The sequence below is a fragment of the Micropterus dolomieu genome, linkage group LG02 (assembly GCF_021292245.1).
Source record: "Micropterus dolomieu isolate WLL.071019.BEF.003 ecotype Adirondacks linkage group LG02, ASM2129224v1, whole genome shotgun sequence".
NCBI lineage: Eukaryota > Metazoa > Chordata > Actinopteri > Centrarchiformes > Centrarchidae > Micropterus > Micropterus dolomieu.
Window position 1 is genome coordinate 20591878 of NC_060151.1, and position 20653 is coordinate 20612530.

The 20653-nt window shown below is 42.4% G+C and overlaps 1 protein-coding gene across 5 annotated transcripts in view; it reads right to left on the minus strand.

Moving 5' to 3' along the window:
* Window positions 1–2852: 2852 nt before the first annotated feature.
* Window positions 2853–20653, minus strand: part of brd4 (bromodomain containing 4) — a 38545-nt gene continuing 20744 nt past the window's right edge. For 3 of the 5 annotated variants that reach the window (XM_046031902.1, XM_046031931.1, XM_046031924.1), the window contains 18 exons: window positions 15457–15844; window positions 14844–14981; window positions 14612–14747; window positions 14162–14499; window positions 12481–12864; window positions 12250–12378; window positions 10960–11190; window positions 10638–10867; window positions 9878–10209; window positions 9663–9758; window positions 9169–9552; window positions 7255–8118; window positions 7066–7172; window positions 6805–6949; window positions 6567–6697; window positions 6261–6466; window positions 4672–4939; window positions 2853–3003 (listed from right to left, as the gene is read on the minus strand). In XM_046031902.1, coding sequence (XP_045887858.1) covers window positions 2935–3003; window positions 4672–4939; window positions 6261–6466; window positions 6567–6697; window positions 6805–6949; window positions 7066–7172; window positions 7255–8118; window positions 9169–9552; window positions 9663–9758; window positions 9878–10209; window positions 10638–10867; window positions 10960–11190; window positions 12250–12378; window positions 12481–12864; window positions 14162–14499; window positions 14612–14747; window positions 14844–14981; window positions 15457–15844 — 4576 coding nt within the window. In that variant the 3' untranslated portion in view covers window positions 2853–2934. The remainder of the gene's footprint in view (window positions 3004–4671; window positions 4940–6260; window positions 6467–6566; window positions 6698–6804; window positions 6950–7065; window positions 7173–7254; window positions 8119–9168; window positions 9553–9662; window positions 9759–9877; window positions 10210–10637; window positions 10868–10959; window positions 11191–12249; window positions 12379–12480; window positions 12865–14161; window positions 14500–14611; window positions 14748–14843; window positions 14982–15456; window positions 15845–20653) is intronic. The other 2 variants (XM_046031911.1, XM_046031916.1) reach the window with 2 other exon arrangements.

Below are 20653 nucleotides of genomic sequence, written 5' to 3' on the forward strand. Positions count from 1 at the left end.
TAAAGACACCTTGACCTTGGTACTAATGACAATGGAGACAGTCTTGTGTAGAGGAATTGGACTGATGGGTTTGTCAGCTTACTGGAGTGTAAATGACACTTTTGTCAGTCAAGTGTCCTCACTCTTTTTACTATTGTACTGAAACAAAGCCAAATAAATAAATCCTGCTACAACAAGGACACTCAAGTGTTTTGGATGCATAAGACTCCAAACCAGACCCAGTCGACATCAGATCTTTTCCCCATGTATGGCAGCATCATTTCTGAACTGATCTGCAGTTCCTGTTACTTTCCTTTCTGGCAATAGCTGACAAAGTCTGACGAAAAAACAGCCCGCTCTTGAGAATGAGTGTGCTACATACCGGTTCCAAGACGTACTTCACATAAGAGACCGACAGAATTTTGTTTATTTTTTTTTATTTTCTATAAAAGAGATGAGTTTATTCAATGATCATAACAGACTGAATCAGAGACCTCGATAGACCACTCACATACCAAACGATAATCGAGGAAAATGTTTCAACAAAACCCCCAAAACAGAACAAATGTAACACAAAATAAAATACCTGAATAAAGCAAACTCTGGGCTGAGCTGCGGGGTCAGCACATTCTCTGTAGAACTCATGGCACATTATGTCCAACAGTTATTTGTGAAAAGGAAAAATGCTAAAAAGGAATGACATTTTTTTTTTTTAACCCTTTCAAAACCAGTCTAATAATAAAACTTCTATATTCATATATGGTGGACTTCATAGAAATTAAAAAGGTGACTTAAACACAGAAACAAGTTCTCCTGAAGTACTGTTTATCCGTTTATTCTCATCAATAGAATGCTTATCTACATTGGGAACATGCCTCCCTGCACCACACACTTTTTAAAAAATTAACAAAAAAACAAAACACACAGTCACACAGCCATCCAAATTTACAGTCACACTCACAGACCAGTTTCAAACGCTAGTGTGGCAACGCTGAAACGTATCTACCAAAAATCTGCTGATTGAACAAAACGAGAAAGTAGTTGTCGTCAGGTGTATACACTCATAGAAGTCCAGCTAAAACTAAATTTAAAACCCGAATATTGACAACGGGTAAAATAAAAAACGCTGTCTTTTCCTTTTTTTTATTTATTTATTTATTTTTTACACAAACTCTTTCAAAAATCTCCCTCCCCCCTTCAAATATTACACCCCCAGTCCGGACTTGCCCCTTTCTAAACCCCCTCGAAGTGTAATATAAGCCAACGAGAATTGCAATACAATACAGGCACTGGAGAAAAACACCATAAGAGACAAGTGAAGAGGACGAGATGCATTCGGATGTCGACCCATCCTCGGTCCAAACAATGTCTCCAAGAACAGAATTATAACTCACATCCACTATTATCGAACAAGAACAAATATATAAATCAAAACAGTTTTTTCAGCGTTTTCCGCTTCTTAACTTTCGTAATCGTTTTGTCTTTTTATTTTGTATGGTCGACAGTGTGCCCTCAGTGAATTGCAAGACCATTTGATGCAAAAACTAACTGGCAGGGCCTTCCAGTCCCTTTAGCTATTTTTACTAACCTGATTCAAGTAACAGCTACAGAAAAGGTGTTAAGTGTTTGTCTTATTCCCCCAATTGTCCCCTTCCTGCCTCGAGCAATCAGCCGGTTGACATTTGATCTAAACCTTTAAAGGAAGACTGAATGCACACAGAGGGGGGGACAGCAAGGGGCTCCCTCCTCTTCTCATGTCTTCACTGATCCAGTAGGGTGACTGCTGTGAACAGGCCAATGATATGAACGTTTCCAACATTATGCCTTAAGTGTAATACAAATAATGGTGCGATGCTTGTAGTGAATTCACATTCCAAATAAAGCTCAGAAACGGCCGGACCTTTCCCTTCTGCTAACAAGTTCCTGTTGTAGCTTTAAATGAAAATTACAAGGCAGGATGAAAACTTCAACTGATTCTGTCTTTGATAAATACTTGCTGGAACTATGATAATGCATATATTCAAGGGGCAGGGCAGAGAGGAGAAGGGTGAAGCGTCACTAGCTACCTACCATGTTTTAGGACGAGTAATTTAGCATAAAAGATAATGGGTCGTTTGGCATAGACATAGGTGGCGGAGTGTGTTGGTGTGAAGATTCAAAGATCTAAAGAGGAAAAAGAGAAAGATCCAAAATAAACAGTTATTGTAGTATAAGAAAATACTTCTTTACAGTAGATACTAGATGATGAAAAAAGATCTGCACTGCTCCTACTCCTGGTTGTAAATGTTATTATTTGTCCGTGTGTGCAGGCCACAGAACATAATGGTCTGTTCAGGAAAGAGGTGTAAGGCAAACTATACCTTCTCTGCTGAGAAATATACATGATTTACAGTATGGAAGTTGACCCCCCCCCCCCCCCCCCCCCAACCATTTCATGTTTCACTTACAACAATCAAAACAAAACAGAACAAAAAAAGACCAATCTTCTTCACCACCTCAGACATCTGGCAGCTTCAAAACGACTCTGCGCTGTCTGTCAGTACATTATCAGAGCATTTTCATACATACTGGGATGTCTTTACTCTTGCAATTTGTTGTTGCGCCCACGCACACTGTAAGAAGCAAGCGTGACAAAGGCAACTGTGCCAACAGGGGTCCTCTTTCTCCCGTTACGAGATATCAGGCGGGCAATGCCAAATTCCCAGGAAATGACATCCAAAACAATGAGACTATCCCCATGTGTTGTGTGTGTTCAGTCCACAGGGGCAAAGCAAGCTGTGAGTGCCCGTCCAACGTTTGTACCCAGTCTCTGAGGGCCTGTCACGTCTACATACAGTCCGTGTCCCTCTGTGGTGCGTGGTCGCCAAATCTCCTTTTAGAGGAAGTTTACATCATCCAAGCTTTTTTCTTTTTTTTTCTTTTTTGTTTGCAGTCATGCTTCAGTAACTCCTCTCCTCAAAACAGATTTTCCTCAAAGATAGCCATTAAGTCACTTTGGAAATTCATGTCAATAGTTGCTGCCATCTGGAGAGAGAAAAGAACAACTAAGTATTTCCTTTACATTCATTTACATCATCAACTTCTAGAAAATTGCTCCTACAGCTACAAATGTAAATACAATTATAATCTGCTTCTGCTTTTCAAATGACTCTTAATGTATGGTGCACACCTTTGACAATACACTATAATTTCTATTCCATGGAATTAGCATCATCATTAAAGTCCATAATAGGGATGCAGCGATTACCAGATTTCACTATTAACCGCGCTTTAAAACGTCATGGTTAATTAATCGTAAAGGCTCTGCTACACCGCGTGTTTCTGTTTCATGGAACGAAACTGTTGCAACTTGCACAAAATGAAAAGAAAGTTACAGGAGCAGTGCAACAGCTTAAGTGTCGTGCTCATCAGAGGCTACTGCACACTGGCTAAATTATGGCAGAGGGACCAAGAAGAAGTCGGCAGTGTGGGAGCATTTCGGGTAAACCAAGTCTGACCAGGGGATTACTCAAGATGACGGATCACCTGTTCAAAAGCATGCCGTTAAAAGGTTCCCGCTAAAGGAGCGAATAACTACATTAAACTTGATGCAGCACCTGCGTGATCACCACCCGGCTTTGCCCGCCCAAGTAAAGGTAGGCCTAATACATTATATTAAATAACGTAGCAAGTTGGTATGGAATTAAATATGTGTCACTAATAACGTGTCACTTACAATCGATGCCGTAGCGGTGAGAGTCGAGCTTTCAGTGCAACGTAAACAAACAAAGCAGGTGCAACCTTTCAGACCCACCGCAACGATGGCCCCGCTGCGCTATGAGGCACATTATGGCACACAATGGCTTGCCAGGGTGTTTTGTTGCTGCATCGAGCAACGTGCGCCGCATGGCGAGCTCGCGCGCATGTCACGGTCAAAGCAGTTGAACTTCCACGCAATTCAAATCGCTTCTTTTCTGAAAGGGCCTTTGTGGAAGACGGAACGTAGTCCTCTCAAGACCTTCAGTCACTGAACCTTTAACGTTATATCCTGTTGTCTTCTCCTGTCTGTGTTGAGAAAATCTTGCGAGGTGTAAAACACTAAAGCTGATGATACACGGAGCAACTTTTAGAGCAATGGTGCTGGGCAATGTTGCCATCAATGGTAATGAGTAAAGATTACTACCGTTATCCCTATCCCCACCACCCCACCACTCCGCCACCCTCCCCGCACCGCCGCAATCCATTCAAAACACAGTTGGACTTGCCACCAGCAACATTGCCCAGCAACATTGCTCAAAAAGTTGTCCCGTGTATCATCAGCTACATAACAGGAGCTTCTAGACTTCCAGGACTATAGGCTACCAATTAACTGCAATTCAGTTAACACTGCACTCAATTTCTTTCTATCATTTTCACTAAAACATATGTATGGATGAGAGTTTTATTCCCCTCCTTTTATTAACAATTTCCCCTGGGGGATAAAATTTAATATTCCTCTTATATTAATAATACTTACGTATTATAGAAATATAATTGTTAATGTATTTAAATATTAAAAATCAACTTAAGTCATTACTAGTGTTGTGAAATTAATTAATGCATAATAATCATGAAACCGTGATTCGTTCTCTGACAATAATCGTACCAACAAAATCTGTAATCGCTGCATCCCTAGTCCATAAAACTAAAGAGTGCTAAACCACTTCATCTCACCGCTTCTCGCCTCCTCCTCTCCTGCTCTCGGCGTCGTGCCAGCTCCCTCTGTTGGTCTAGTGGGTTCTGTGTGGCGGGCTGAGGTGGGGTGGGGGGTTGAGGCGGTGGCTGCTGCTGAATAGCAGCTGGCTGGGGCTCCTGCTGCTGCTGCTGTTGTTGCTGCTGTTGTTGTTGCGAAGGAGCTTGGATGTGCTGCTGCTCCAGACGCCTGCGTGGCTCCTCGTGCACCCTTCTGCTTGGCTCCATGACATCCTCTTCATCTCGTCCTCTGGAAAACATTCAGGCCAATAATTCACACCAGGTAAAATCAAATATGTTGCTACATTCCTGTTCACAGCTGCACAAGCAATATCCTTACGGCTACATCTGGTGCCATCTTAGATGTCTGAACTAAATATAGAATGATATGGCCAGAAAAATAAGTTTGATTATATTATTTTCTAGTTTATATGTTGACATCTGAAACAAACCCTCCAGCAGTCCTTTTTACACTTGAATCTCAGTAACGGTTGTATTCTACAATATGGCCACTAGAGGGCATAATACATCACTATTTTCCAGGGTTTCCCCGTTTCTATTTATCATCAGGTTATCTCTGCCAGGTGTATAAGTCAGTGGAGACTAAATGGTGTGAAATGACATGCAAAAAGCAAAAAATCTGTTGTGATAACACGCAAAATGACCCAAGATATAGGCGTGTTATTCATACAACATTTGGTGATACCAGGCCTGGCAAAGATTGCACTCTCCTGAGGGCAATCTTCTAGTTGTCTTCAATTTATGACTGGGTCTGTTCAAATGTTGAAGCCTTTACATTGTTGAAGCTGTATCAACAATACAATTTCTGACTTCTTTTGGCACTTGAGGCTCTTTGAGGCTATGCTCAATCTGTAATTACATTAACTGAACATAGGAGCAACAAAGTCTTGTCAACCTCACCACTTAGTCACTCATGATGGTGATGTCCTGTCAGCATTTTCAAAACGACACTAAGTCTAGCCCCTCTTGTTTGAAAATGGCTCTTTATGTCATGGATTTCTGTAAATCTATATCCTGGTCAACTTTCTTCATTATAATTCTCTCACATTTACTTTTGTGGAGATAGGTATAGTATCTCACAGAAGTGAGTATACCCCACACATATTTGTAAATATTTGATATTTAAGGACACCAGTGGCAACCTGTGAAGCTCTGGTGAACTCCATGCCCAAGAGGTTTAAGGCAGTGCTGGAAAATAATGGTGGCCACACAAAAAATATTGACACTTTGGGCCCAATTTGGACATTTTCACTTAGGGGTGTACTCTCTTTTGTTGCCAGCAGTTTAGACATTAATGACTGTGTGATGTATTATTTTGAGGGGACAGCAAATTTACACTGTTATACCAGCTGTACACTCACTACTTTACATTGTAGCAAAGTGTCATTTCTTTAGTGTTGTCACATGAAAAGATATAATCAAATATTTACAAAAGTGTGAGGGGTGTACTCACTTTTGTGAGATATTTCCTCAAAACACTATAGTCCCTTGTAAGATAAACATTGCAGCCTTCTATATAGTTTGTCGCCAGTCTTTTTCTAGAACCATACCGTAGTTTGTCCTGCTCTCTGCGTAGTCTGTCTTTTTCCGCCTGCTCGGCTTGGGCTTTCAGGGCTTTTTCCCTCTCCTCCTTCTCCCGGGCAGCACGACGGAACTGCTCAAAACTGTCACTCGATGACTTCACTGCAGATAAAGGCGTAGATGTGGACTTTTGTGCCAGGCTGGCCCATGAGCCCATGTTCTTCAGTTTCACATCCTGAGAAAACATAGACAAAAACGGGAAGGAGAGCCCCATTAATTATTAATTATGCAAGGAGGTGTATGAGAAGGTAATTTAAAAAAGTGATTACACCCACCTGTACCTTTTTGGGGGCAACGGGCGCCTTAGACTCCTGCTTGAACTTATCCTTGTCTTGCAGAGAGGGGGGCAGCCCAATGGGCTCAGAGGAGCGGATGACAGGCCGCGAACTGTCCATGGACTTCACATCTGCTCAACACAAGTTGACACACACACACACACTCTCATATTATTATTCTTCCGATGCATTTTAACGACAGAAAGCCAGAGGAAAAACAACATGTCTTGGTACTCACTCTGTTGGCCTGGTTGAGGAGGCTTGTTATCAGGATGTTTGTGATGGTCTGGTCTCATTGCAGGGTTAAATGGCTCTCCTCTCATCACTGGTGATGGAGGAAGCTTCTCCTCCTTTAACCCACCTTGACTCACAGGGGCCCTCTGCTGCATGACAAGCAAATGGAGTAAAAAGTCGGGCACAGGCATGTAGAGACATAAAGTTGGCAGTGCAATAACCATCCCACAATAAAAACTGTGTCCAACCTGTGCAGGTTTCTCACCTTTTTGGGTTGCATGTTGTGAGGTGGAGACTGGTGAGACACAGGTGGGTACTGGGGAAGTTGTGGGGAATGCATCATAAGAGGGGATGGGTTGTCCCTCATGTGACCTTTATACAGAGGACACAAAACATAATTAATTTGTACTGCGACAGTTACAAACTGAAGTGAATCTCATCTTCTCAGACTTACCTGTGTTGTAAGGGTCTCCCTTGGTCGGGCGAGGGGAGGGCTGCTCCTGCTGGATGATCTGCTGTGCTTTGTTATTGGGCATGGATACCTTGTGTTGTGATGCTTGGGACTGACCAGCTAGTCCAGGACCCTGCTGGTAGTTCAGTTGCTGCTGTTGTGGCTGCTGAGTGTGCAGCATGTGGCGGGCCGGGTGTAGAGGAACCTGTTGGGGTGGGGCCTGATGTAATGGGGCTGGCTGAGCCTGAACAGGGAGCTGGGGAGGAGGCAGCGTGGTCTGAGAGGATAGTTGAGATTGTATCTGGACAGACTGCAGGAGAGATGTCGGCCCTGGTTGTTGTTGCAGCTGCTGCTGCTGGCGAGCCTGTGCCTGAAGCGACTGCATGGATTGCTGGGGCTGACGGGATTGCTGGAACTGCTGCATGTATAATTGTACGTTCATAGGCGTTGTAGACCCTGGCTCTTCATCATCCTCCAGCAGCATCTGGGGAGGCTGGGAAGACAGCAAGCCCTGGGGTGTGAGTGTTGGAGGGGACATGGGCCGCTGGTGCAGGGGCTGAGGAGGGTGGAGGATCTGAGAAGAGAGCTGGTGCGGTGGTGGTGGTGCTGACTGGGGTTGCAGCTGCTGCTGCTGTTGCTGTTGTTGTTGTTGCTGCTGCTGCTGCTGTTGTTGTTGCTGCTGCTGCTGCTGTTGTTGCTGCTGCTGCTGCTGCTGCTGCTGCTGCTGTTGTTGCTGCTGCTGTTGTTGCGGCGGCAGGGTTGGCTGTTGCTGAGGAGGTGCTGGTTGCTGATGAGGGGGTTTTGGATGAAGTGGCGCTGCCTTGTGACTGGGTCGAGAAGGCTGCTGAGGCATGGAACTGTGCAAGGCTATGATTGCACAGTTCCAGCAAAGGAAGAAGAAACAAAACATATTAATACAATTGTTTGGTCACAAAACTATCTTCCTCTGCGATGGTGATGCATGTTGTCGTTTACTTTAAAAAATAAAACCGTTCAATTAGTAAATTTTGAACCTGCATTTTACAGTTATTTTGTGGGAACAGGAGTTTATGCAAATGCACCCTACTTGAATGTGTAAATTTGAGTATAAACTACTCAATGGTGAGTGAAAAGAAAAAAGGATGGGCCTACTTATCCTAATAAAGGTTTAATGATGTATGTAATAAATGTTAAGTTTATTCCAGAAATGACTTGGGACTTGAGATTTATGGAAACTGTATGTTAATTTTAGTTTCAATGACAATCAAAGTGCACTGTAAATAAAACAACAATAATCCCATTTCTAGGGTAGGGTTAGGTCAGTTTCTGGCTTTTTTACAGTCCGGTTTACAAGCTTAAACCGGTTTGATTTTATGCAAACCGGCTGAACTGGCATTTGTCATAATGAGACCTTCAGGCCAAATAAAAAGACAAAAGAAGGAGTTCTCAGCAGTAGGGACAGAGCTCAACGCATCATACTCTGAAAAACACGCCCCTTGATACCACAATATGCAACCAAGGACTGAAATGCTAACAAAAGCACTTGGCATAATAGGAAATGTGGGTATCTACAATGCTCTCAGCATTGTCTGCAGCATATAGCAGATCATGCATCATAGGTGTGCAGAAGCAGTGAAAGTTAATAAACAATGACCCCATTATTTTCCTCTTTCAGTATAACTAACATAACCCTGTGCCTGACAAACATCATGTCACTCACGCTCATCAGCCTCTATTAGCCAAACAAAAGTTGTAATGTTTTTGCTATTTATGTAGACATAGCGTATGCCAATATTGACAACTACAAGAGGACAGGTTGACTTTGTAGGAGTAAGTATTCTCAGAGGGACCGGAGTTACACCAGCAGAAACAATGAAAATTGAAGTAGTCATTGATGTTGGACCTGTCAAGAATGTAGCAGCCTGCATACAACCTTACCTGGAGATGGGAGGATGGGATGCTGGTTGAGGAAGGGGTGGGTCTCAGGGGAAACTGGCCCAGCAGAATGAGTGTTGAGGTGTGGAGGTACAGGTGAGGAGGAGTTGCCTGTGTGGTGGGACAGGTGCATGAGGGGCTGGCCGAAAGGCGCCATGGAATCAAAACTATTCTCCAGTAACTGGGAAGACTCCAGAGCGGCTACAGGTGGAGCAAGGAAGCCTGCAGGAGATGGCTGATGCTGCTGCTGCTTCATCTGACTGCTGGACTGAAGGCCTGCTGCTTGGGAATGAAGCCCAGTCTGAGCAGGGCCACCCTGAATGTGAGGGTGCATCTTCTTGCCCTCCTTCACAGACTGGCCCTTCTTCTTCTGCTGCTTTATAATTCCTGGAGTGAAAAAAGTGATTAAATAAATGAAATAATGAAATAAAGATTAGGCACTTCATTTTGTGTTTTTGATTATGGGCATTTGAATGGTTAAATTTGCAGTAAGTCACCTGTCGCCTCAGCTTCACTATCTGTGCTGGAGCCACTGCTCTCTGAAGAGGAGCCAGTCTTTTTGGAGGTAGCCATGGACTCCACAGGCTTCTCAACTGCAAAACAACAACTATGTGTTCATGCATGTCCAGAATAAAGCATCAATGTGAAATGACTTGATTACTACACTCAGGAGTGACCAGTTTCCCCTTGTTGGTTTCCTAAAGTGGTTTACCTGGAACCTTTTTCTTCTTGCGGAGGCAGGAAGACACATATCTTTCCAGCTCGCGTAGAGTGGAAGGCTTTAGCGTCTCAAAGTCAATTTCGATCTCATCAGGGTTTGAGTTTTTGAGTGAAGGCTCTCTGGACTGGATGATATGCACTACACGGCCGAGTTTATCACCAGGCAGCTTGTTGATGTCCAAGCTCAGCTGTCTCTTCTCTTCGTATGTCATTGGTTTGCATTTTTCCACTGTAGCTGATGAGCCAGCTGCCCCCATGTCGTCTTCAAGGCTGGGAAATGGCTGCAGGTTGGAGGGATGACTGCTTTTCATCACTTCCTTTTTACTAGAAAGGCAAAACACAAATGTGTAATTTACCCACATGTAAATACTGACTAGCTTTTATTCATACAGTAACTTTTTCAAACACAGTTCAAAGTGCTTTACAACAGACATATTTGACAATTACAGGTAAGACGTAACAAAGATTACCTTTCGATCATGGGACATGCTGTATTGCAAACAATCCCCCTTTTAGGGATTATATTTCTTTACAAGATAAACAACTATGTAAAACATGTTCTCTTATAACCAAGCCTTCAGAATTTACTCTCAACCATGGCCACAGTTACACAGTGAAAACAAGAAGGGGGATATAAAATTGAGTTAGGGTAATACTGAACTGTGTAATTCCAAGCTGATGGCTAAGGAAACCTCTAATATCAAGAAATTTCTCTAATCGACTGCCTGACATGGAGAAGGTGTAATATCCACCTGGGTTTCTTCTTGGAAACAACCTCTTTGTTGTTATTGTTACTGGTCTTGGTCTTCTTAGATAGCTGCGGAACGGGTGTAGCCTCCTGGATCTCATCTACAAGGCCAGGCACGCCTCCTTTCTTCTTATGCTTTTCTTTCTTCTTCTCCTTCTTTTCCTTCTCTTTTCTCTTTGGTTTGCTGGCTTGTGGTTGGGACAGGGCAGCCAGCTGCTCATGGACAGCCTTCAGCTGTATAAAGAGAAGAAAGCAGTTCTCAACAAAGTGTAACAGGGGAAGGACAACAAATTTGCAGCCACCTTGAATCTTCTCTGGTCACTGACCTGTTCTTGGAGCTCTGCCAACCTCTGGGCTCTCTCTTCTTCAGAGTCATCTGTGGAAGACTCAGACTCAGAGGACGAGTCACTGGAGCTGTCTGAAGATGAGGGGACATGGGCCAAAGGAGGCTGGGGCTTAACAGGGGCTGGATGATGAAGTGTAGGAGCTGGAGCAGAAACCAGGGGCTTGCTCTCAGGTTCATCTGGCATCTTAGCAAAGCGCATCTCAAACACATCCTATAAAATGAAAAGAAACAAAACAAGCTCAACAAAAAACGTGTATGTTTGTAGGAACAGACTCAAAAACCACAACAAACATTCAGACTGAAATCTGTTGGATGTGACAGACTGGGCATGTGAATCCATGGACAAATAGAACAAACCTCTGGGTTAAGATGAAAAATATAGTTGAACTGAAATGCTGTTAAAACACTGTCAGCCTATTTAAGAAACTCACTTTCTAATTATATTCTGCAGCTGCTCCACGATCCTGCTCACTCAGAAATATTATTTCCATATTATAGGAACTACGTTCCATCAGTGTGACCCATCACATCATGAGAAATAGAGATAATTATTCATTGATCCTGTGTCTCTAAAGCTTTATACAGATTTTTACTGTATATAGTATTAAGATTACACATTGTGCACACAAGACAGCTGTCTACAGTTTTGCTAACATTTGTATTACGCATAGAGTCCTGGTGTTATTTAAAAAAGGACATGATGAGGTTTATTCTGAGTGGACAGTGACTTGATGCCGTGTAATATATGAATGTGAGGGCAAAAACCACAGTTCAAAGTAAAGACTGGCAGCTCATAAAAGCAGCAAACTAACTTTTGATTCTGACATACATGAAACCTTCATTAACTAATGAGCATCCATACGCACTCATCAATGAGAAAATGAAACAGCCTGTCTGGTGCTGTAAGAGGGAGGAGACAGAGAGAGAAACTCAGGGTTTGTTGAAGAAAACCTGCCAACACGCAGGTTAGGTTTACAGAATTACCTTCCTTTCAAATACATATTGTTAAATCTCCATGTTTATAGTCAAAAATATGAACCTGTTAAATTGGGTTACTATATATTGCCTAAAACATAATGTGGTGTAACTACAAAACATGGACTCCAAACATTATGATAATGACTGTTATACCATAAACAGTTTCAAATACCCAATAATAATATAATGTTGTGATACACTCCATCCATAATAGCAGGGAACATATTTAAATATAATGGCTGATATCATGGTTGATTTCTAAAAGTTTGTTTGCATGTCAGACTATATTTACCTGTAGCTTGCGTGCCATAGCTACCACCTCATGGTCTGGTGGATTATATTTGTAGCAGTTGGAAAACATTAATCGTACATCAGCAGCAAACTCCTGGGGTTCCCGGTATTGCCGGTTCTCCAGCTTGGCCTATTAAAACACATTGGGTATATTATTAACTTGCCATGCCACAAATCCCCCCTCTTCAAAATCTAATGGTACCATTGATATACTATGCTGACTTCAACACACCTTAATGGTGCTGAGGTCCATTGGATGTTTGATGATATCATGATAATCATGTAGTCCCAGTGCATCCACATCAACAGGTTTGTAGAATGGCCAGGCATAAGCAGCGTGCTTCTTGGACAGCATATCCCTAACCAGACTTGCACAGTATCCCAGCTGATCCTGTGGTTTGGGGCTATGACCTCCACTTGGTCCGCTCAGTCCCATCCCCATGCCTATGTGATGTTGGGAGTCTGGGGCATCCTTCTTCATTAGTTTCATAGGCCGGGCACTCTCTCGCCTGGGTAGTGTCTTCCCAGATTTGGACTCTGCTGGTGAAGACTCACTCAGTTGGTCGTTTGCTGTGGGCGTTGTAGTGTCTGCTTTCCTTTTCTGGCTCTTTCTTTGCTAGATAGAAGTGAATATAAGGGAAGCACAGAAATGGGGCAAAGGGGCAAGGAAATAAGTGATTAAAAAGAGATGCCAAAACTTAACCACACCTCTCTAATGATCCAAGCATGCCCCACCATGATGATTTCATTATTCAAAGCTGCTATAGATTATTTCAACGATTCATCGATGCGTCGTTTAAGAAGTACTTTTGCTTGGCGGCATCACCCCTCCCGGTAACGGGATCAGCTGTGCACGTTTATAGGTTATTGGTATGATATTTATATTGCAAACATCAGAACCACCACCGGACAGCTGCTTTACAAACACAAACATCACCCGAGTGCTATACAAGTTATACTAAAGGATCGTGCAGACTACACGACTTTCAGCATTGGCCGAACACTACACAACTTGCCGTCTTGTGATGGGAGTCTTGAAGCCGTTACGGCGTTCACACAACACTGTGCTATGTTACTGATCGGTGACAGGGGGTTACACACTACACGAGCTGACAGCGGCTCTGTCACCAGACGCAGGTCTCCAAACCACGTTTTGTCAAGAAAACACAAGTGAAATGTGAAACGCCAAATGAGCGATCCTGAACACATAACAGCTGCTGTTTGTTATTATAAAGATAGCAGTTATAAAGACAAAGAATATGGGTGAAAGGATGGATTACCACACGCAGGTAGCAGAGATTGTCTGAGCTACAGAGAGAGCTGGAGGTGAGTTAAAAAGGTGCAACTCTCCAACACCCAGTTAACTCTTGTCTGTGACGTTACAACCCAAACTCACGGCCCAACCAGGAGAACATCAAACGCACGTGTGTACTTACAGCTGAGGATTGCGGCTTAGTTTGGCTAGCCTTCATCTCAACAATCAATCATGATTTCAGTTAAATGCTAAAGTTGCTGTTACTGTTACCTTGTCTGGGGTCCGCTGGCAGAACACCGGGTGCTTTCTGATCAGGTGCCGCCGTGCTGTTGCCGAGGTCACATAAGTTTCGTTTTACGGTGGACTGACAGTAACATTACAGAACTGTTGTTTTTTTTTTTTAGCCTGAAATAATCCCATACTTTGGACACTTTCTTCTTTGTCCCTCGCTATTTTTCTCTCTCTTCCTCCACTTTGCAAATAGCGCTATCATAATCATGTCGTGTTCACAGCGTAAGCGCGATGTGTGACAGTAATAAATGTATCGTGCGAAACAGCGTCCTGTATAGTTATATGGATTAATCGATTTAATCGATGAATCGTTTCAGCCCTAATGCCCACCTGCCCAAGCATATTTCCCTGTGTCAATCACACTCACTTTGGTCATAGTTATAGGGTTCTGCAGCATTGGGGTAGTGCTCTGGATGGATGCTGGGGGAAGGGAGGTTTGAGCAGGAGGAGGCACAGAAGTCATGATGGGAACTTGAGCGCAGTCTGACTGGCCCAGGGAGTAGGGAGCTCCAAGCTGTGGCGCGTGGCTGGATAACGTTGGGGGCACATGGGACGGCAGGGCCTGCATCAAAGGCTGGGGAGGTAGTGAAGGTGGGCCCTGCACTGGTCCTCTGGTCTGCGGTGCTGCGGAGAGGTTTGACAGACCACGTGTTTGAGGAGTCGTGGATGAAGAATCAATGATGGCCCCTGGTTTCAAGTTCAGACCTTGATGAGAAAACAAGAATTTGATAAATATCCAGTCTCACAGAGGCCAGCTCAAAAAACATACGATGACTCAATGACAGTGCAAGATAGTGTGAAGGGGTAAATCACATACCTCCGTCTCTCCGACCCCGGCCCCGGCCCTTGCCTGTCATGACAACAATCTCAGTTTCTTCTTGAGGCATTTCTGTGACCTTTTGGAGGAAAGCCTTCTCTAGCGCCTCAGCCATTAAGACTATGTCATCTCCAGGCTGCAGGGGGGGACAAACACTCTTAGCAAAAGTGGAGGCATATCGGAATCTTATGCACTTTAAGGTAACAATGGCTCCAGTGTAAAACTATGGTACCTTATTGTATATGTAACAGTTGGTAAACATCGTGTTGAAGTCTTGGATACATTCTTGGGCATTCCAGTAGTAACTGTTCTCAAGCCTTTTCTTGATTGTTCCCATGTCCATAGGATTTTTGATTATTGTGTAGTAGTCCTGAAAAGGTTGCATACGAATATGTCAACAATACAAGAAAGGAACTCACTGTTTTTCAACAACATGACATCCTCTACATCATGAATTTTATAATTAACTTTTTTTTCTTGTGCACATGTGCCAACCGAGACTAAACAGAGCACAAAATAATTTTCAAAGCACGTCCAGTAACTGGTTTTTCACACTCTCTCTCTAGCATTCATTGTGTTTCAATTAGCATTCAATACTCTCTGGTCCAAAAGGAGGTGTTTCAATGTGCACACTGACAAATAAAAAACACTCAACTCTTGAAACATACTCTTTCTGAATGAGCTCCGATATTGCAAATAATTCTGTTTGTAAAAATACAGTTAGGGAGAGGGGCGACTTAGTTGGTTTTCAGACAAAATTAAATAGAATCATAACAGCTAATGTCTAATGTGCCGGGAAAGTTTTGAGGTATGTGGCATTATCCATGCAGAGACGAAGTACTCACAGGCAGGTTAAGTTTGATCGCATCCACTGGTGCATGAAAGGGCCAGGCAAACTGGTGCTTCCACAGGGCCTTCACCACCATCTTGAGCAGGTACTGCAGCTGATTGGTCTGGCGCTTCGGCCTGTCAGGATTGATGTACTCTGGGGGTGGGGGGTTGCCCATTGATTGGGCCTGCCCCTGGCTGCTGCTACTGCTGCTGCCCGACATTTGCGCTGCATCCATGCCGTCCCCCATTCTAACAGGGTTGGGCGTGGGCTCTGGCCCCGGAGCAGGAGCAGGGGCAGGGGCAGGGGTAGTGGTGTTGGCAGGACACCAGTTCAGTCTTGGCCCCGGCACAGACTCCACTGACAGAGCACCGCTGATCCCATTGCACTCCTCGCTGGATTCTCTGGAGAGAGGAAAATGGCATACTGTCATTAGCATGTCTATAAACATAGTCTTCAATAAAATGTAACTTTATTTTGTCATTAACAACATTTTATTGGAATCATTTAAAAAAAAAAAAAAATGCATATTCAATTAGACCTCTACACAACACTATTACAGCCAGGACATGCGTACCAGGTAACGTTAATCGACTTGCACACGGACATTCAGTTTACTTTCAAGTTTGCCTTTATATCATGTTGTTGTAATGTTAGCTACAGGACACAGGAGGACAGAAGACAGGACAGTGTTGAGTATTGCTATCTGGAGCTGGTGTGCTGGCTCTGGGAAACTGTCTCATCCTCACTGCAGGTTAGCTACGCAGCAGCAACTGTAGACGGTTTGCTAACCCACAATCTAGCTAACGTTAGTTACATTACTTGCAGTATCATTGTTTGCTCAATATCATGGTATTTTATTTCTCCAGAATCACATACCCAACTTAACCAGTGTTTTATTATAGAAGGTAATGTTTTCACTGGAACAGCTATTGAACTTTCCACCCAGCTGTATTTGATGGACAGCAGAACGGTATAAAGTTTGAATATGAGTAAAAACTCATGTTAATCCAGCTCCCCTGACAGACCAGAGCCCTGCTTCATTGATAGTTAGGGGTTAAAACAAATGTACAGATTCAGGGAAGCTGGTTTACTTTACTTTACTCCCACATTGGTTTGAAAGATAAAATCCCATAATCTGCCAAAACTCTCATGGTGCTTTCAGTCACCTTTACTGTCAAGCAGTTTTAAAAAAACAAACAAAAAAACACTCACTTGACAAATCTACATCTGTACAATCTACGTTTAATGGTATGATTTAATGTTTCCCTGTTTACATATTAGTCATGGTCATGACAATGGATATGCTTTATTTTGCATTAATTACTACACTTAGGCACACATGACATGTAGAAACCCACAGTTATCCATGCCGTAGCCATGGAAAATAAATAATTTCTGATGTACTTCATCCTTATTTCTGATTAATTTAATTAAGATTGTACTTTACATTTGTAAATCAGTGGACAACGTATATAAAACTGCAGATTAACCATAGTGACAGTAATTCTGCTTTGTGCTATGTTACTAAATCTTACTGGTGTTTTACCAGTGGAGTTAATTTCTGTAACTTCCAGGGGAGGAAGTCTGAAGAGGTTAAAACTCTAGCAACACTTGTAGTACGCTGAACAACTTTACTGTCAGACCATAAACTTGTTCTGTATACTACAAGTGTTGCTGGAATTTTGACCTCTTCAAAAACAATCTGACATTCACACCCACTTCATGCAGCAAATAGCCAGGTGTGCAGAGGTGAGAAAGTAAACAGGGTTTGAACTTCTCTTTTAAGCTCTCCTTTTTCCATTCTTACATACATTTACAGCCAAGTCTGGTTCGTTTCATGTGCAACACTATGAATGCCTTTCAGGCAAGACGGTCTATCATCTTCGTGTGTTTCTATGACGGTTGGCTTTTCAGCCCACCTTTAAGTGCTGTTCAGAGCAGCTATAAACACTTTTGCCTTGTGACGTTGTCAGAACTAATTCTTTTCAAGCATTCCCCTTGACATGAGTGAGATTATACACTCTCAGTGACCTGATACAGAAAATAATTTAGCTGACAGAGTGCTCACCTCTTCTGTTTTTTCCTGGCAAAGAATCCAAGGATCCAATGCACAGTGAGAGAAACTGTTCCAGATCAAGTGCAATCATCGCAGCTCTAGGTATAACACTACAAATTTGAAATTCCTCAAGTAAAGGCCACATATAATTTCTTTCACTGAACAAATTCACACAAGATACACTCTTTTTACGTTACAGAGTCCCCAATTCCTAAAACTTCCCCTCAACTTGCTGATGCACATTTCAATTAATGTGTGTCCTACTGGGTGATAGAACAAGAAATTGGACTTGTTGTTTAGGTTTGGGGCCGTAGCATGTGTGTGTGTGGTTTATTAGATCTTTGTCTTCACACTCTCTCTCAGGACCAGAGTGTGTTTAGGGATGTGGGAGGACAGGGTTGGAGGGTGTGGGGGAGCTAGCGACATCTGGCAGCTGGGGGACTTTGTGTTCCACTATGCAGAGTCCTACATAATGTCCTCTCCCAGGCAGTCAGGGACATCAGATTCAAGATAAACACAAAGGCTGTTAAGACAAGAAGGCCAAATCAAAGCGACAATATTCAGGAAAAGAGGCACTGATCATAAGGTTGTGTATTCAAACCTCCATTAGAAACAAGTTAGTCTTCCAGTCTCAAACACTGAAATGCACCCCCCACAACAGGGTGTTAAAGATAAAACACACAAACACACACACCCCCCACTGTATATATCTGTGACTAATCTCTTTCTTGATGAGTCACTTTCTGAGAAGAGGGAAGCAGTTTGCACACCACATGATCCCTGCCTTGGCCTCCCCGAGGCACTCAAACGCAGTGGAGAATCTGACTAACTGACCAATATGGTGAGTGACAACACATGAAAAGAAACAGTACCAGTCAAACACAGATGGTACTTTCGTGGCTGGAAGCACAAAAGATCAAAATACACAAGCACAGAACTTGTCTAGGCCCAAGGCACAACACAGAAAACCTTTAAAGCTGGGCAACATTAATGAAATAATTGTTTAATATATCAAAGCTATATATATATAACATACTGTAAAAATTCAATTAATAGCAGAGTCCCAAATAGCTGCCTACCTCCTTTACTGGCCTGGTGTGGGAACACGTTTTGACAAATAAACGCCTGCCTTTATTAAACGCCTGGTTTTTATAGAAGTTCTTTGGATGTATAAAACCTCTGAAACCCCGCGGGGTCGCCCGCTTTAGCTGCTTCTAAGCTGCTTAGATCGTTAACACAAATATTACTTTTTAAACGTATGACCAATATGTCAATATGGACATGCTGAATATCGTTAGATTCTCCACAATACCACTGTTAAGTTAATTTAACTGAAACAACAAGACCCAAAGTCTAATTCTTTTAGATTTACCGGTATAACCTGCATGGCTATAAGAGAGGAAAAGGGGAAAAAAGTGCTGACTCGTGTTAATTTTGAAGCACTCGTTAATTTTGCTGTGTCTGTTCCTTGATTATTTATATTCCTTTAGTCTGTAAGGGTCCACCGATCAAAACAGCTTTTCAGAAAAATGTGGACGCCTGTCCCAAATAAAGGCAGGGTCAATTCAGTGATTTTAGCAAATAAAAGCCCGGGCTATTATACAAAGTTTTACGGTACTTACTTTCAGCCTTAAAAGCAATTCGATCAGCTGCTCATGTTAGACCACTCATGTATGCTACGGTGATTCATAGGTGAACAGTGTGTTGACTGGGCTATGAACTAATGAACTAGTTTTGGGTGCCATGGAAATTACAGTAAAATGTATTGAAATGTTGCAGGTCCTCTTTTCACCCATCTGGTATTAGGAGTCACCACAAGCTGTTAAGGGAAAAAGTTACCAGAGCAGAATCAATACCTCTCAAACATCAACACGTCCACATAATTAAGCAACAGAATAGGTCATTTGTCAATGACTACAAAAACTAAAATATTCTGCTTCAATCCATATTTGTTGGCATTTAGTAGGGCTGCTCAACTATGACAAAAATCAAAATCACGATTATGCTGGTCAATATTAAGACCACAATTATTTAACATGATTATTAATTGACTTTGGAAAAATCATGCATTTGTTGAACTTTTAAAATTGAATGTGTATATGCAATACATGCATTGAGATAAAAATCCCAAATAGCCCATGAAATAAGAAATACTAATTAAACATTAACTAAAAAGCATCTCAGAGGCGAGAGGATGACAGGAAGGCAGTGTTTCTCCAGGTTGACTGCTTTGGGGGGGGTGGATGGGCCGCTGAAGGGGCTTCGTGTGTGCAGAGTGGAGCTGAGCAGGTGACAGTTGACGACACCTCTTCAATGTTGCCATGTTTTGTGTTGTTTTACTGTTTATTTTAAAGGTTAGCTAACATGGCGTTAGCATATTGCGATATAGCATACGGCTTATCGCAACAGCCCTACCTGAAGGTAACGATATAGGTATATAACGTTATGTGTGAAAAAGTCATGGTCAAACTACAAAAATGAGTTTGCTTGGCAATGTTGTTGACTAGCAGCCAGCAGCTAGCTTGCACCGACCACAAAGCTGCTGTTAGCGGCTCGCTGTGCAGGAGGGGAGGGACAGGAGCCAAACCAGTACCCTTAAAGTGATACCAATACCAATAGAGTACTTCATTCGATACATTACGTAAAATTACATCTGTTGAAGCCATAGTAGTTGATTGGTATTATTTTTTTGTTGTTAGGACAAGCGAGGTGATCTATTTTCTGTTCTTTTTTCAAATAACTGTTAAAAATAAAAATTTGGGGAAATTGTGACAGATCGCTAATAATCCTAATTAGGTCATCCACACAAGTAGTATCATTGGAGGAAGGGCAATAGCTTGCGAGTTTTTTGTATTTGAATGAGAGAAGAGGCATGATATAGTTTAGTGATCACTATGAGTTGCGGAAAACGAATTTAAGTTAACTGTTTAATATCTTTCTTGAAAGTGAATAATGGAGAATCATTTTGTTAACTTAAAAAAAAAAAAAAAAATCTTAAAGAACTGAATTGAAAGATCTCCGCGAGTGCTTTTTCCTTTAGTGGTGACTCGTAAACCCCCTCCAAATAGACGACAGTAAAAGTAGAAAACGAGAAAGTAGTCGGCTTAAACAAGTCACTAAACTACATTTAAGAGTCTAAAGAAGCAAAGAGAGG